The 17,397-nt window shown below is 43.5% G+C and overlaps 1 protein-coding gene across 1 annotated transcript in view; it reads right to left on the bottom strand.

Moving 5' to 3' along the window:
- Nucleotides 1–781: 781 nt before the first annotated feature.
- The window catches only part of Gpr139 (G protein-coupled receptor 139), a 40,215-nt gene continuing 23,599 nt past the window's right edge, over nucleotides 782–17,397 (bottom strand). Inside the window, exon 2 of the mRNA XM_021168519.3 lies at nucleotides 782–1,716. Coding sequence (XP_021024178.1) covers nucleotides 782–1,716 — 935 coding nt within the window. The remainder of the gene's footprint in view (nucleotides 1,717–17,397) is intronic.

The following is a 17,397-nucleotide window of genomic DNA, read 5'->3' as shown; positions in this document are numbered from 1 at the left end:
ATTTTTTTGTTTTTCTGGGCTCAAGAATTCCTCCTTTTCCCCCACGCACCAGGCAGGGTCTTTGTTTTAGAGGAGACATAAAATCTATACATTATGGCAAATAGAAAACCTTAGACCCCCAAGTCTAAGGGACATAGTCATGTGGGTTTGGAACCTCCCTGTAGACATTCCAGCAACAGTTTGGATGGGATGTGACACGTCCGTTTCCCCATGTTGTCATGCTGCAGCCAGAGTTGCCAGTGCCACTTGGAGACCACAGCTTTGCCTGGGACAAAGGGCACCTTTGAAAAAAAATTCCAAATCAGTCAGCCCTGTTAGCTGCTGGCAATGGCACAAGGAAATGATGGATGACCTGACTCTTGGAAGAAGAGTGTGGCTCAGCTACACACCACGGTGACTTAGTGGATCACACACATGAGTGGTTAGTTCCTAGTGGCTGTGGATGGTACCAGCACTAACTACTTCTCTACTGTGGTCTTTACTGGTCACAATATGATGGCATTTATAAGTGCCAATGGTGTCTTCAAGCCAGCAGGACCTTTGGCTGTCAGTATGATTTTGTGAAAATACGTGCATTAAAAAAAGAAAAACCCTCAAACACCAAGATTCATGCTCTCCTCTTTTCTCTTCCATCTCTTCTCATCTGGCAGACTGAGATCTGCTCAGTCTGTGGAGATTGGAAATCAGGTTAGCACTCTTAAGGAGAGCTGTTCAGCCAGAGGATGGGATACCCTCTCATCTGGAAACATTACACAGAGGCACAAGTGCCAGCCCTGTGGGGTCATGGGGATACTTTTATAGGCTTTCCATGTTTGTCATACTGGTACACCAGCATCTTGATGCAGTGTGAGTTTGCTGGTGAGATCCAGGGACTACTTGTTATGGAAAAGTTATGGTTGGTGTAGAACTGTACAGGCTGCTTCTGACACTTGAACAAGGCCTTGAGTGTGGCAGCTGCCATGGTACGGAAGCGCTTGCTGATGAAGCAGTAGAGAAAGAAGTTGATGGCTGTGTTCAGAAGGGCTAGCATGTTGGCAACATCCAACATGATGTGGACCAGCCAAGGGTTCTGGATGGGTGCTCCGTAGAGGTGGTAGAGAATCATGATGATGCGGGGGGCCCAGAGGGTGGCAAAGATGGAGGTAATGGTAAACAAGATGGCAGTGGTCTTCCCTGTGGAATAGCCACGGAGGCGGAAATTGCTCTTTCTCCTAAGCTTGTACACAATGATGGAGTTCAAGATGAAGAAGATGGAGCAGGGCACCAGGTACACGGTGAAGCAGTGGATCCAGACAAGGACATGATGCATGGAGGTGCTGATGTAGTCTTCGGTCCAGATGTTAGGCCACCAGTAGTAGGGGATACTGGTCAGGAAGCAAGTTATGTAAACACTCACAATGACTTTCCGGGTCCTGGCTGGGTAGGAAACTGTGTGGTATTTGAGTGGGTGACAGACAGCGATATACCTGTCAACCGTTAAGGGGACCGTAATCCAAATAGAAGTGTGGATGGAGGAGAACTCTAGAACTTCTATGATCTTGTCAGGGATCAGAGGCATCTGCATGGTCAAAATGAAATCTTCTAACAAGAAATCCACAAAGACAATGAAAAAGAGGACCAAGATGTCAGCAGCAGCAAGTGCCAGAAGATAGTTGTAGGAGGACTTCTGTCTTCTGGCTACCAGTTGAGAGAGGATAATGACTGTCAAGATATTTGCTGTGAAGAGAAGAGAATCAAGGTTATTCCCAAGGCTACCAGTGAGGCCTTGGGCTTGAGGTTTCTGGGGTGCACCAATAGATGTCAGAGAATCACATAGGTGTTTCTGGGGGGACACTCAGCAATGCAAATTACACAATCAAACAGCTGGACACGATCCAGTTATAGTTTACTTGTGCCTCATGCAATCGTGAGAGGTGATGCTGACATTATCCTACTATAGATGTGAGGCTGAATTCCTGGAAGCTCAGGAGATTCAGTGCACTCAGGTTGTCTATTTGTGCCTCATGCAGCTGTTAGAGGTGATGCTGACATCATCCTACAACAGAAGTGGCCCATGAGATTCAGTGCTGTCTCCCTGAATCGAATCCTTCATCCCAAATGTCCTGACTGGAAACATGGGAGTGAAGGTTGATGCTGATTACCAACTGGGTGCTCTAGACTCACCCAGTACAAGCCTCTGAGCATACCTATAGGTGGCACTGTTTCTTGGGTTGGGATCCTGGATGAATACAAAGGAAAAGCCCAGCTGAGTATAAGTCTCCATCTCTCTCTACTTCCTAACTGCGGATGTCATATGACCAGCAGCTTCCTGCTCCTGCTGCCGTGACTTCCCCTCCACCACAGGTTGTACCCTGAAATTGTGATCCCAAAATAAGCCCTCCCTCCCTTCAGTTGCCTCCACCCAAACCCCCAGACAATTTATAATAGCAACAAGACGAGTGGGTATTGTAGCAAGGGTAGAAAAGTCGCCTCCAGGCGCTTGAGGTGCATCCCTTCCTTGTTATGGCGCTGGGGACAGAACCCAGGGTTTTTACATATTGACACATGCTCTCCCGCTTGGCTACATCTTCAGCAGCATGACCTTTCAATAACCTTTATGGAACTTAGATTCTAGGTCCTCCTTTTAAGTGCATTGAAGCATGACCTTCACATTAATTTTAAAGTGAATCATATTGATTTTTGGAGCAAGTGATCAACATACACTGTGCATACTGAAAAACAATCACAAAGACATAGACATTTCTTTTCTGTTTCCATTTTCTAACCATCCCACTCTTTTTCCTTAGGATAATCACAGCCAATAAATAATTAATATGTATATACACCCATACATAACACAGGTATATGATTTTTGTTCAAGTAATAGCAAAATATTCTTGTTCCTAGTGTTAGATGGGAGATGGGTGTTTAAAATACATAAACACACACACACATAAACACACACGCACACACACACACACAATCTCTGGTCAGTTTTATAAACATGAATTTCCCTGAATAAGGTGTGTATTTAGAAAGGCATTAGGGAATAATCCAAAAGCAATAACTGCATGCATGATGTCTAAAAGTTATTTAGGTAAAACTGATTCTCATTCATTCTTTACGTTCAACTCTGGACACTGTCAGTCTTGCTTTGCAAATGAGGGTCGCCAGAGAGCTTATGTCCTTTGTCAGAGGTCTAGGAACAAAGCCAGAATCAATCTCTCTCTCTCTCTCTCTCTCTCTCTCTCTCTCTCTCTCTCTCTCTCTCTCTCTCTCTCTCTCTCTCTCTCCATCCCTGTTTCATCCCTCCCCTCCCCCTCCCCCTGCCCTCCCTTTCCCTCCCCCTCCCCCTCTCCCTCTCTCCTCTCCTCCCTTCCTTTTCCCTTCCCATTCCCTGCCTTGCTCTCATTCTCATGTTTCCTCCCTCCCTCCCATTCCCTCCCATTTCTTATTTCTCAGTAGCCATTTAAAACATTGCCCGAGCCTCATGACATGGTGCATGAGGCTAAAGCAGGAGGACTGGCAAGGAGCTCGAGGCTGGCCACGGTTGCATGGCAAGACCCTGCTCCCAAACACAAGGCAAACCATGCAGTAGTTCACATAGAGAAGCCTCTTTCAACAAGCACACCCACACAGCCTGGCGCACTTGTCCTGAAACTAAGGGCATTTGAACATTCTCTTATATTTGGTTCATTACTTTATAAAAAGGAATGGCAGTGTAGGCAGAGGTGATGTCAGTCTTGACATAGCTTCAGAGTCACTGTTTGCCCTCCTTTTTCTCTCTCTAGAGGTAAGTAGAGTCTGACCTGGGGGACTTTGGTTTGCTGCTGTTGCTCCTCCACATAGTCGGTATTCAAGTCCAGTCCATTCTTTCCTATTGTTACTCAGCCTGTGTTTTTGAGGCCTAGCTATGTCAGTGCTTAGAGTTCTGACAACTTCATAGCATTGTATCAACTTAGTACAGTTTATATATTACATATAGTTTATTCTTTAGACTCTCTCTCTCTCTCTTTCTCTCTCTCTCTCTCTCTCTCTCTCTCTCTCTCTCTCCAGCACTTTTATTTCAGGATTTTCCCATTATGAGCATGCTACTTCACATACCATTATGACTCTCTTTGAGAAGATGTCTATGTGAAGTTTTCTTGGGTAGCACACACAGGAGTGCTCCTATGTTTTTAGAACACATAGCTGTAGTTATTCTTGCAGTGGCCAGATGCCGGATAGGAAGCAACTTGGCTGAGGAAAGGCCTATTCTAGCTCACAGTTTAAGCCACAGTGAGATCATAAGGTGGCAGTTCACATTGTGTCTCTTGTTGGGAAGCAGAGACACAGTAGAATGTAAAGTGTGCCCCTCAGGCATCGGGACCTGCCTTGAGACTCAGGTCCTAGAGCCAGACTTTACCTCCTAAGGATTTCACAGCCTTCCATGCTTCTGACTGACTGACTGAGGATCAAGTGTTGAGCTGCATGAGCCTACAGTGTACATCTTCTATAGTAGATAATGAGAACTAACTGTAAAGCGATTTTATGAATTTACATCTCCAACAGTTGAGCCTGCAAAGTCCAGCTTAGCTGCTCACATTCTCTCAGTAGCCGGCAGTGCCAACTACTGCTCTGTTTAAGTTTGTGTCATTCTTGCTCTTTCCTGAAGGGCTTGGATATAAGAGACTGCTGATTATATTAGCCAGACTTGGAGCTCAGGACCAAGGTTTATGCTGTAGATTATCATTTAATAATATTTATCCCAAGGGGATGGGGGCCTGCGCATTGTACCTGACAGAGAAGAGTAGTGTAAGCCTGATATCCCAAACATTTGTGCATTCAGCAACTTTAAAAAATTTATTTATTTACTATTATTTTTTCAGCAACATTCTTTTTAAAAAAATATTTACTTATTATTATATGTAAGTACACTGCAGCTGTCTTCAGACACAAAAGTTACGGATGGTTGTAAGCCACCATGTGGTTGCTGGGATTTGAACTCAGGACCTTCAGAAGAGCAGTCAGTGCTCTTAACCACTGAGCTATCTCTCCAGCCCTTTCAGCAGCCTTCTTAAGAACTTGTGAGTTGTGTACAGTGAAGAGATAATAAATGGGACAGATGTTGTCTATTTTGTTTTAATCAATCTTGGAGTTTAGTGGTGGAGAAAAACATTGGCCAAAGAACTATAGAAAAATGCATAAATAAGGTTATAGTGTGTGCTAGGAAGGAGTAGCTGGGAGCAGTGACCAGAAAACACATTTCTGAGGAAAGTGTGTAGAAGGAGAAGGCATTTCAATAAAGGAAACAACATGTGCAAAGGTCCAGTGGTGGGAACACATGAAGCATTGGGCTTATTAAGGCAAAGAACACTTCTATTGATTTGTGCTTGCTCTGTAAGCATTTTTGCACTTAATAAGCTCTCTTTTATTAAACAGCTTTGTTGTGCTCTCTTCAAGAGCATTTCAAAATGTTTTATTCATCTGGAAATCCTTCCACCAAGTATTTAGCATCTGTATTTGCAGGCAATGACCCGTGCATGGGCTGAAGGTGGGCACAAATTGGCATTGCACACAGTCAGGGTCTCCATTTAGATTGGAAATAGCTGGCAAATGGTTACCTACTGAAGAGGTTAGTGAGAATGCACCACAGTGGGCATAGGAAAGCTCATGAGCAGGCATAGAGCTGAAAGCAAAGGCTCAGGAAGGGTGTCTGGATCAGAGGGCTGCCTTCTGGTCCTTGCTTGCTCTGGCTTAGCCTAATACAATTGGAGTTTCTTGGAAATCAGTCTGTAGGCCTTTATTGCACTAATGATAATGGGCATTCAATAGCCAAGCATGTGGGGACTGCTCTGGGGTTCTATCCTGGCTCATAGATTTGGGGGAAATTTATTCAATTGCTTTGTGTTTCATTTTCCCACTATATAAAATGAGGCTAATAGAACATCCACTTCATGAGGTTGATTTCAGATGGAAGAACCATTAAACAAGACAGTTTTCACAAGGAGAACAGTACCCAGCACAGGTAAGTGCTTAGTGATTGTGACCGGTTGTCATTCATTCACTCACTCATTCAGTCAGTCAGTCAGTCTTGATTCATTCGTTTGTTTGTTCAAAGAGAGACATCACACAAAGTGCTGAAGACATAGGAATTAGCAAAATGGACATACTTCTTTCTTTCATGGGGATGATAGAATGAAAAAAGAAGACAAAATAAATGAGTAAATAAATAAATGAATAAATTAATAAATACACAAACCAACACATAGCAATGTACAAGAAAATCCCAGATGATGATACCATGCACCATGAATGCAAGGATGGAAAGTGACCTTTGGGTTTGGTCAAGGTGAGAAGAAAGAGTCCACTGTGAGGGAAAATGATTCCGGGAGGTGAGAACGGCATGTTCAAGAACAAACAGCTAGGTAATGGGAGAGAACAAAAAAAAAAAATGAGCACAGCATGCCATTTTACAGATGAGGAAACTGAGGCTTGGACATTTGGATCAATTGTCCAAAGAAACCAAGCAAGTGAAGACAGCAGGAAGATTCTAGCTCTTTTTTGACTTTACCTCACATTAAACTCTTCCTTCTTTCCCCTCTCCTTCCTTCTCTCTCTCCCTCTCTCCCTCTTTCTTTGCCCTTGTGTGTGTATGATTTGGTGCATGTGGGAGATGCATGTAAGTGTGTGGGTGCATGAATGCATAAGCACCATGGAGAAGCCAAAGCAGGACATCTTGTGTCTTCTGCTGTCAGGCTCTACCCTATTGCCTTGAGATAAGGTCTCTCACGGAAATAGAAGTAGTTCATTTCAGCTAGGCTGGTTGGGCAAAGAGATCTTGGGATTCATCTGTCTTCCCCAGAGTGCCATAGTTATGTCTGGCTATTTCTTTTTAATAAGTGTGCTGGGGTTATGAACTTGGGTCCTCATGCTTGCAGAGTACATGCTCTTATATACTGAGCCATCTCCATGGTCCCCACTTTGTTTAGATTTGGCCATAGGAAAGGGTTTTGAGCCAGTGACTCAAATGTAGAAAAGTCATTCCCCACAACCTCTCTTCACTCCTTGAGCAGTGCCTACATTTTCTCTCTGCCCGTGACCTCTGTAACTATCAGTGGTCAGAGATGGGTAAATTCCAGGGTGTTCCCAGCAGATGTTCTGAGGATGCTCTCTAGAAGGACTCTGTCTCCATCTCTTCCTCCCCAGCTGAACCCAGTTTCAAGCATGGTGCTAAAAATTCTCCAAGTTGAAATGCTGCAAAAATATTCCAGCCCCACCTAATGAGTGCTTTAAGTCAAGCAAGCCATCAAAGCCAACAAAATTGCCAGGTATGCATACTTGACATTTCCTGAAGTTTCTAGTAATTGCCTCTCTTGAGAAACTAATCTGTAGACACAGAGTTTCTTATTTCTTTTGTGTGAGCAAAGAGGTCGCCTCAATCCCAGGCTAATATCGGGGACACTTAGGAGACCTTGAGGTTAGCTTGGGGGAGCTGGAGGGAACAGTATATTGATTTTTCAGAAAAGAAGTAGGAAGGTGGAAACCTCAACTCTCAGGACTTGATGTTGCTCTAACTTCCCTTATGAAAACAATCCATCTTTTCCACTGTCATACATTTTTCCACAAAGGGAAAGTGGTGTTGACAGAGTCGGGGCACCTTTGCCAGGGGTGAATGAGCTGAGAAACCCAGATCACCACTGCCTGAATTGCATTTCACAGCTTTTCTTTAAAGTCAACTGGCTCAGGGATGTGTTCTGTTCTGGTGCAGATGGGCAGGCTGAAGCTCTGAGGGAACAGAGAGACTATGCTCTGGAATCCCAGAACATCTCCGATATTCCTGGGAGAGTTCATTCCCTTCCCCTGCCATTTGTAGTCCTCAGACTGGGGAAAGATCTGGAGAAAGAACAACATAGGTCTGGTTATCAAACCATCCCACCAACTGGTCTACTAGCTGTGGACAAAGGGCCAAGGTCTTTCAGAGATAGTTTTGGTGTCTGCGATGGCTATGCAGTTCCTGTGGGTTCCTTAGAAGAGACAGCAGGCTTGGCAGACATAGCACTTGGAGCTCTGAGTCGTTTCTCTTAGTTTGGCTGCTTTTCCCAATTTTTATTTTTGACAGTTAGTTTTTCAATGACTTAATTATCCCAGTGTGTAACAAAAATTAACATTTATTCAACATTTACTATGTCCTGGCCATTTCACAACATCTCCTTTGATCTTATTTTCCACGTGAGGGCATTAGTCAGATTTGGGAGCTTTGAGACTCAGAGAGGTTAAAATCTGTTGTTGAGGACACACAGCTAAAGGGTGGGAAGCCAGAAGACAGTACTAGACCTTTTTGTTTTTCTCTGAGTTTATATATTCAATCAGTGCATTATGGACAGGTAGGGCTGAGGAGATGGATCAGTGGGTAAGAGCACTTGCTGTACAAGCATAGAGACCTGAGTTCTGGTTCCCAGCACCCATGTTAAAACTCAGCTGTGCCTGCATGTGTCTTTAACTACAACATGGTGAGTGGTGGTGGTGTTGGGGAGTCAAGAGGACTGCTAAGGTTTGCTAACCAATAATCTAGCTAAAGAATAGTACTCCAGGTCAGTAGGGAACAGTACAGAGAGAGATCCAGAAAGATACCAGGTAACCTGTCTAACTTCCATGAATTCCTCTAGGCATGTGCATTTTTACACAATGTGCAAACATAACACAGATACACACAATGAAAAATAACTGAGCTAATTGTGGTGGTTTGAATATACTTGGTCCAGGGAGTGGCTCTATTAGGAGGTGTGGCCTGGTTGGAGTAGGTGTGTCCTTGTTGGAGGAAGTGTGTCACTGTGGGGTTGGGCAATGAGACCCTACTCCTAAACAAATAGAAGCCAGTCTTCTGCTAGCAGCTGTCTTCAGAACAAGAGGTAGAACCCTTAGTTACTCTAGTGCCATGCCTACCTAGATGCTGCCATGCTTGCCTCCATAATGATAATGGACTAAACCTATGAACCTGTAAGCAAGTCCCAATTAAATGTCCTTTATAAGAGTTGCCATGGTCATGGTGTCTGTTCACAGCAGGAAAACCCTAAGACAGAAGTTAAAGTCTGACACTTTGCCATGCCAACAATGTGATAGCTAGTTTCCCTTCCCAATAAACCACATCCCCTGGGGTCCATGCCTATATAGACCCTTTGCCTTGATCTGGTCCTGTGATTGGCCTGTTATGGTGTCAGGAAGGCTTTGTGTTACTGTTGATGCTATGCCATAAGGAAGCTTTTGAACACCTACTTTGGGACCATGACTCCTTCTGGAAGCCCACTTTTTATTCTATGATTTCCACATCACTTGGAGAGGCCATGTGTGGGGACTCAGAGTGAGAGTTTCAGTTAAGCTCCTAGCATCAGTGGCCTTCAATTGTGAGTCTCTATCTTCAGTGCTTAGGCCTTTAGAGCTTAGGATCACCGTCCCACATGCTTCTTGGATGCAACTCCAAAGTGAGACCTGTCCCACTGATCTCCAACTGTCCATGAACCATGGACACATAACCACATAACCAGAAATCTTAGCTTTCAGCTTCTATGTCATGGAGGTTTTACATGGCTGCAATAGATAAGCAAAGCAGGTGTTTGCTAGTGTCTCTAGGATGTTTACACCAATGATAATAGCATAATTAAGTAATGATGATTAGCACCACAAGACGGGATTAAGAGGAACACCATTGCTCAACTCACATATTTTCAGCTAGAGAGAGATCCTAGATTTTATTTTTCTCCATGTCTATAAGACTTTTGAAACATCTTTCTGCTGTTAGATATTGTTTATCATCATTATTGCTTGGGGGAGAACAGCATGGTGCTTCATTAAGCACTTTGTATATTTCTACAAGGTGAATCACACTAAATAGAAATGGCTTAAAGAATAATACTTTTCTTCCCTCTTGTCCTATGTCTTGTTTCCTTTCACTTCCCTCCTACAGGCAGAGAATTTGTAAGAAAAAGTGAGATCAAGCTATAGTTATAAAAAGGACTAGATTAGACACCAAGAAGAAGAACCTTTTGATAGCAACAGGGATTTTGTAAAGAGCAGGCCACTGAAGGCATTGTTGTCCCACCATTTCAGCTCTCAAAAATGAGGGAGAGGGAGAGGGAGAGGGAGAGGGAGAGGGAGAGGGAGAGGGAGAGGGAGAGGGAGAGGGAGAGGGAGAGGGAGAGGGAGAGGGAGAGGGAGAGGGAGAGGGAGAGGGAGAGGGAGAGGGAGAGGGAGAGGGAGAGGGAGAGGGAGGAGAGAGAGAGAGGGAGAGGGAGAGGGAGAGGGGGAGAGGGGGAGGGGGAGAGGGAGAGAGGGAGAGGGAGAGAGAGAGAGAGAGAGAGAGAGAGAGAGAGAGAGAGAGAGAGAGAGAGAGAGAGAGAGAGAGAGAGAGAGAGAGATATGCTTATCTGGGCTAATTAAATTCCTGGTCTAACTTTTCACAAATCCTGTCTCTCTGCATCCTAAATTACATCCTTGTGAATTTCCAGAGAGGCAGCGTTCACCTCTCACTGTTGCCACTTAAACGCAGCCCCAGTTATCTATCCCTCTAATGAGAAGTGTCAGTTCTCACACCATGCCGGCCTCTGGTGTTCTGAGCTAGTCTGGTGTTGTGGTTGCTTACTCCTCAGGATTCCCAAGACTGGATTGTTAGGAAGGGCAATCACGCAGCCTCCTGGGTAGGAAGCTGGCCGTAGCCTTGCTTAGATCTAGTGAAGAGAGCAGATGGAACTGAGTGGTGGGTGTTGCCACCCTCCTCCCTGACGATACCAGTATACTCTGGCTTTTGGTGGGGTTGGGGTGAGTGGTGGGTAGGAGAGGAGAAGGAAATGTAAGATGCATGCATGACTTGTTTGAGGGCCTCTGCAGCTGGTATTTGGAGGTTTCCAGGGAATTCTACTCTGAACTCTGAGGGGATGGGGGATGTTCACAAGAGAAGTAACATAGGAGCTCCTGAGAGTAGTTGTCCCATCCTGTATCTCTAGTCTCAAATGTGGTCAGCTGGCCAGTGATCATCTTTGTTTCCCATGATACCACTTCTCCCAGTCAAGAGCTCTGGAAAGTAGAGCTTTCTTCCTATTGCTGGTTATGAGGATCATAAAATGAACTGTGAACAAGTGAAATAACACTTAAGAATGGAAACCCACCCCAAGGGATGGGCAGCTTTGGGGAATGGCCTTTCTACTCCACGAAAGAATCTGAAGGGTCAGATGGTCTTGTTCTGTCTTTATAAGCAGGACTTCACTCAAAGTATCAGGGCATCTAAGAACCTTTCCTTATAAGAGTGGGGAGCAGGCTGCCTGCAATCAAATTGTGAGAGTAAGATTCCTATAATGCTTAGTGTTGTCCTAACTCTGAAACCTCCATATCAACTGGGAAATGGGAGTCATAGCTGTGAGATCCCTCTCAGATTGTTGTGACGTTGTATGAAATAATGTATGCACAATATTTAGAATATTTCCTGAAATAGAGTGAATACTGAAATGACTAGCTATTGTTGCATATTAAAATCTAGCCTGTTGGTATCAATTAATAATCACAGAGCACGTGAAAGAGGCTAGGCCTGTGCTAGATGCAGAGATGAGTGGGAGAGAGTTGAAGTACCTAAGGAGAGAGGGAGGAAAAAAGGGATGAAGGAAGAAAGAAAGGGAACAATCTGAGCATTGGAATTTCCCCCAAGGAGATTTTCCTGGCCTATTACTTTTAATCTAAGCCTCCAATTGTAGCTGATGCAACCTCTGCCCTCTTTGCTTTTGTCCTTGTTGGAGAATATTGATCATTATCTATAGAATTAAGCCCTTAAGAGCCATCACTGGGTAACGACTCACTTGTCTATTGCATCCTTTGATATAGTGTTTTTTTTTTTTTTTTTAAAGTTTAGTTCCTGGAGAGAAGCTATAGCTAGGGAAGCTGTTGGCAACTGATGCAGCTGCAGGAGGGAGAGTGAGTTTTCCTTAGAGATCCACTCTTTGAGAGAACGCCCCTGACCCATGTACAGATAGGTAGCACCAAATGGACTCAGTGGGTTTAAAAAAGAGAATGTATGATGTTCGGAGGATGAAGTGATTGGGGAGGGAGAAATTGGAGGGGAGAGAACAGACAATGGGTTTGGCCAGAACACACATGCATGTATGAAATTATCCATAAAAGTACAAAAATAGTTATTATCTTGGTAACTCTTCAATTTTTTTCCAGCTTCTTATCTATTTACCATGTTCTTTTCTTTGTGGGTATGATACCCTTGTAGAGTCATAACATTTTAACTTTTGAGTGGATTCTTTCCAAACCAGTGTTTCCATTCCTTTGTTTCTACTTTTACATAGAAAAAGTTTCATGTGAAATCTTTTGTTAGTGGCTGCCTTGCCACCATATTGGAAGTAGTCTTTGAACTACAGCTGGGTTTGATTGGGACAAAGATGAATTGGCCTACCAAAGTGCTGCAGATGCTGTGGATTTTGCCTGTGGGATCTTGAGTGTGGGGTCCATGCGGCCTCTCTGGACTTGCCTCTAGAAATGAACAGAGCAGTAGTTTTTTTTGTAGACTAGACTGGCAAGAACAAAGATGGCTGCTGTCCCAGGAAAGGTTGACTCAGGGCAGTGGAACAGTGAGAGAGTCAGCATCCATGCTGCAGGCTAGTGTCTGTCCTGCCAATCAATTGACCTTCTCTTGACAGCAGAATTGGTTTTGGCTTTTTGACCACGGGCAACTTCCTTGGGTAACCATGGCAACTTTAGACCTTGATCATAAAGACACATTCAAGGCAGCCAACAGACCCAAAACCTTCCAAATTATACTTAGTGCAGAATTCATTTTCTTATGGCTACCTTCTATTGAGGAACAATTGTGCATTGATGGCTTTGTATGGAATTTACTGATGATCCTTGCTACTTATGGAGCTATAAATATAGTTAGTTTGTTTGTAAATTTACTAAAACCTTATTATAAAGAACTTGACAAAAATCATATCATCAGCAAAATGAAATAGTTTCTAGGGTATAGTAGGAATATTATTTTCTACTTAGAGTAGCATTTACTTATAAAGTAAACTCTTATTTAAGAAGAAGTGTGATACACGGGAAACTCTAGGGAGATGACAATGCAGGTGGAACACAGGACCTGGTCTCTGAAAACAGATGAGAAACCTGATATTTAGAGAGAAGATGCCACCTGGCTGAGACAGCATGGCTGGCAAAATGAAGAAGCTTCTTGCAAGCACTTGACAGTGCCATTCTGGGTCAAGTTCTGAACAGAGTGATGGATGCAGCTGTTCCTTCTCAGCTCTCAGAGTCTGTCAGAAAGACAGATGGGGCAGGGCTTTACAGGAACCAGTCTTGGGCAGTCTTGTGGCTCTGCAGCAATCTCTGAGTGGAGAGTTACCAGAATGGTTAGGACACTTACAATGAGAGACCTACTTTTTGGATTCTGGAGTTCCTAGTTGGTTTCCTAAATCCTCAGTTGTTAAAAGTCAACATTTTAATCAATTATCTGAGAACTTAATATAATATATTTTGAACATATTCATTCTCTCACTCTCTTATCCTTTCCCTTAACTATCTATTATTTATTTATTATTATTTTTATTATTTCTTATTTATTTTTAACTATTTTCTCTTTACCTTCCCATACAACTTTGAGATTTATTTATTTTTATTTCTACCATCAAGTCTAGTTAGTCCTGGGAGTGGAGCCTTACCTGGTATGTGGTCAACCTACCAGGTGTTATATTATTAAAGAAAATATAGTTTCTTTTCCTCACTCAGCAGCTTCCAAATGCTACTTCCTCAGCTACTAGTGGGATCTCCAGGCTGAGATTTGTCTGGCTTGAGCTTGCTGAGGACTTGTGTGTGTGCTATAGCACAATCCCTGTTAGTTCCTGTGTGCATTTGCCCAGTTGTGTCCATGTGCGCACATACCCAGTTGTGCCCAGAAAATACTGTTTCCCTGATGGGTGTCCACCACATCTGACTCTTAACAAACTTTCTTCTCCCCACCTTGCAAGATTTGTGAGCCTTGTGTGAGCGCTCGCGCGCGCGCATGTGTGTGTGTGTGTGTGATGTATCATTTAGAATGGAAAACTTCACAGTTTCTTATTCTCTGGATATGACCAATTAAAGGTCTCTGTGTTACTTGCCATCTACTGCAAGGTAAGCTTCTCTGATGAGGGATGACAGAGGCTCTGATTTATGGGTACTGCGACAAGACGTTAGCGGACATTTTAACACTATGTCTACTTGGCAGAATAATATTTATTGGGTTCTCCCACAGAGCTTATGACCTAACTAGGATCAGGTTCTTGACCCCTTTAGCAGTGCCAGGTATGGTGTCCATCTCATGAGCCCCAAACCCACAATTTTCAGGCTGGCATTCTTGGTCAAAACACAAAATTCACATATCCCATCAGCTAATGAGAGTAAGGATGACTTCTGGTTTAAAGGTCTACTGTGAAGATTAAACCATAAAGCTCTTGGCTAGAGCCAGGCTCAAAAAATATTTAACCAGCAATCATGCTTGTCACAAATAACTGTCACAATTGAGGTTTCTAAGGAGACATTGAATGATGGGAGATCTCATGAGGCTCTAGCCATCTTGATTGAGACTCCTTCTGGTCTATGGGGCAGGATAGATAACTCTAGAATGAGCTATCTAGCTCAAGTGTCAAGTTCAGTCAATACAAGTGTTCTTAGACGTCTGGAGTGCCATAGCAGATACCTCTTTGCTAGACTGGATTCTGATGTGTCCCTAGGTGCCCAGGACTTCTATTTCTTATCAGGTCCTCAATTTCCATATCTATAATCAAAACCAGTTAGTAAAGGAGTGCTAACCATCAATGTAGTATCATAGCTCACATCTGGGGAGGGTGAGTGTCCTGGCTACTTTTGTGTCAACTTGACACAGCTGGAGTTATCACAGAAAAAGGAGTTTCAGTTGGGGAGATGCCTCCACGAGATCCAGCTGTAAGGCATTTTCTCAATTAGTGATCAAGGGAGGATGTCCCCTTGTGGGTGGTGCCATCTCTGGGCTGGTAGTCTTGGTTTTATAAGAAAGCAGGCTGAGCAAGCCAGGGGAAGCAAGCCAGTAAAGAAACATCCCTCCATGGCTTCTGCATCAGTTCCTGCTTTCTGACTTGCTAGAGTTCCAGTCCTGGCTTCCTTGGTGATAACAGCAGTGTGGAAGTGTAAACTGAATAAACCCTTTCCTCCCCAACTTGCTTTTTGGTCTTGATGTTTGTGCAGGAATAGAAACTCTGACTAAGACAGTGAGTATGGACGTCACTGGTCCACAGGGAAAAAGAATGAACAGCATTGGCCAAAGAGACCACAAGGCAAGAGATATGAAGATTACAGGGCAGCTAACAGCTACTGAGTGCTTATTAAGTACCAGGCACTGAACTCACTTCTTCACACATAATAGCTGTAGTATGACACACTGTCTAATGTTATAATATGCTATTATAATAGTTTTTTCTCATTATGGTACCTAAATGCTTATACCAAGGAAGTAAAAGGAGGAATGATTTGTTTTGGCTCCCCGCTTCAGAGGGTTCAGACCATCGTGATGGGCAAACATGGCTGGTCAGGAATCAGAGCAAGACAAGAAGTAGGCAAGAATAAGGTACTCTTCAGAAGCTGCCTCCTCTGACCTCCTTCATGTAGCTAGAGGCCAGCTCCTGAAGTTTCCAGAACCTTTCTAAATAGTATCATTAGTTAGAGAAGAAGTGTTTAGAGTGAACACTTCAGTATGAAAGCACAGAGGTGATTATGCATTCAGTGGAAGCCATACTGTAAGGTCTGAATTTGGATACTGTTATGGTCTAGTGATTTGAAATACAACCCTGTCTCTAAGTGCTGGGTGCTAACAGTGAATACATCTTTCAGGACTGGCATTGTGAAGAAACACGACTAAGAGTCTGTGGTGTGGGTAAGAGGATTCTCTGTGGATTGGATAAAATAGCCCATTGCCAACTTCCCAGAGTTTCAGCTTACTGTGACCTTCACAGATCTATCAGAAAGTAACACCACTACAAGTTGAGGACCATTTGCATATAGCACTGAGTCCATACTAATGAAGTGGGTAAGATTTTCATCTACTCATAGATGAATAATGTCAAGGTCTGGAAGAGGAACATGATCATATCTAATGCCCCAACCAGCTTTCTCATCATCTGGCATGACGCCTACAAGAGCTGTACATTTAAAACTAAGCAAAGAAGGTACATTTAAAATAATAGTTCCCAAGGTCTGAAAGCATAACCCATAGCAGAGAAGTTGGCTAGCATGCATATCCCAAAACCTAGAAAGCTTCTCTTTATTGAGTATATATCCTATGCATCTCACACTCTGAAGTTTTAATATATATTGAATTTAACCCCCATACCATGAGGTAGATTTATCTCTGTTTTAGAGATGAGAATACTGAAGCTCTGAGGGGTAACTTCTTAATCAACAAGAATATCCTTGAGTTCAGACTGGAGCACAGTTTATGAGACTCTAAAGTCTACTTGATACCAACTTGTTCATATGCTTTTTATTTTTTAAATCAGCTTGGGAGAATGGACCATTATGTATATCAGCAAATGTGTGTGACATGAGAAAGTCAAGGGAAGAAAAGAATGTCCTTCAGAGGAGCCATATGGCCTTCGGGGACCCCTGGGACTAGGAGGAGGAGAGGATAAAGGGATTTCTGGATCTAATGGTTTTCTTGAACTCCACTGCGCATGACTGAGATGACCCCATTGTCTCTTCTGCTACCCAGTGATGTTCCCCACTGGTTATTCTCCATGGCATTCATCCTATGTGTTCTCTTTCTGCCTATCCTACCCATCTGCTCCAGCTGGTGTCTGCCTTGGGCAGAGGATGCTCATTTATTCTTTTGCTGTTTTTCAGACCCAGGGTGATGGTCACTGGGTGCCAGGGGACTAACAGGAAGTCAGAGGCTTCCGGGCTGTTCATCTGGAGTTCACTGGGGTGTCAGAGGCTAATTGTGGCTCTGCTTGGGTTGTCGCTGTTTGATTAAACATCTTGAGCTAAGCACTATCCATCCAATGGTTGCCAGCAGTACGTATTTTTAGCAGTGGGCAAATAGCTTATCAATTGTGCATATAAAATGTGGCCAACATAAAGCCATCATTTTCGGTGACCCTGCCTTGTTCTCCCATGGCAAGGACAAAAGAAGCAATAAACAATGTTGGTATTCACATATACATTCAACAAACCTTTCCTAAGCTACCTATTATGCAACAGACACTGTCCCAGAGACAAAGATGCAGTGATGAGCAGACATACAGAGCTCCCCGTTCACAGGGAGTTCATATCCTACGCTGACCTGTAGGGCTATGTTCTTCTTTCTCACAGCTCTGTGACCTTGGGTAAGTCATATGTTTCTCTGAGCTTGCTTCTTTCATTCAAGGGCACATGCTAAACCCA

Source organism: Mus caroli, unplaced genomic scaffold, assembly GCF_978045245.1.
Source record: "Mus caroli unplaced genomic scaffold, Mus_caroli_1 scaffold_8, whole genome shotgun sequence".
In the NCBI taxonomy this organism is placed as follows: domain Eukaryota; kingdom Metazoa; phylum Chordata; class Mammalia; order Rodentia; family Muridae; genus Mus; species Mus caroli.
The sequence above is the reverse complement of the archived record's forward strand: the minus strand, read 5'-3'. Positions and strand labels throughout refer to the sequence as shown.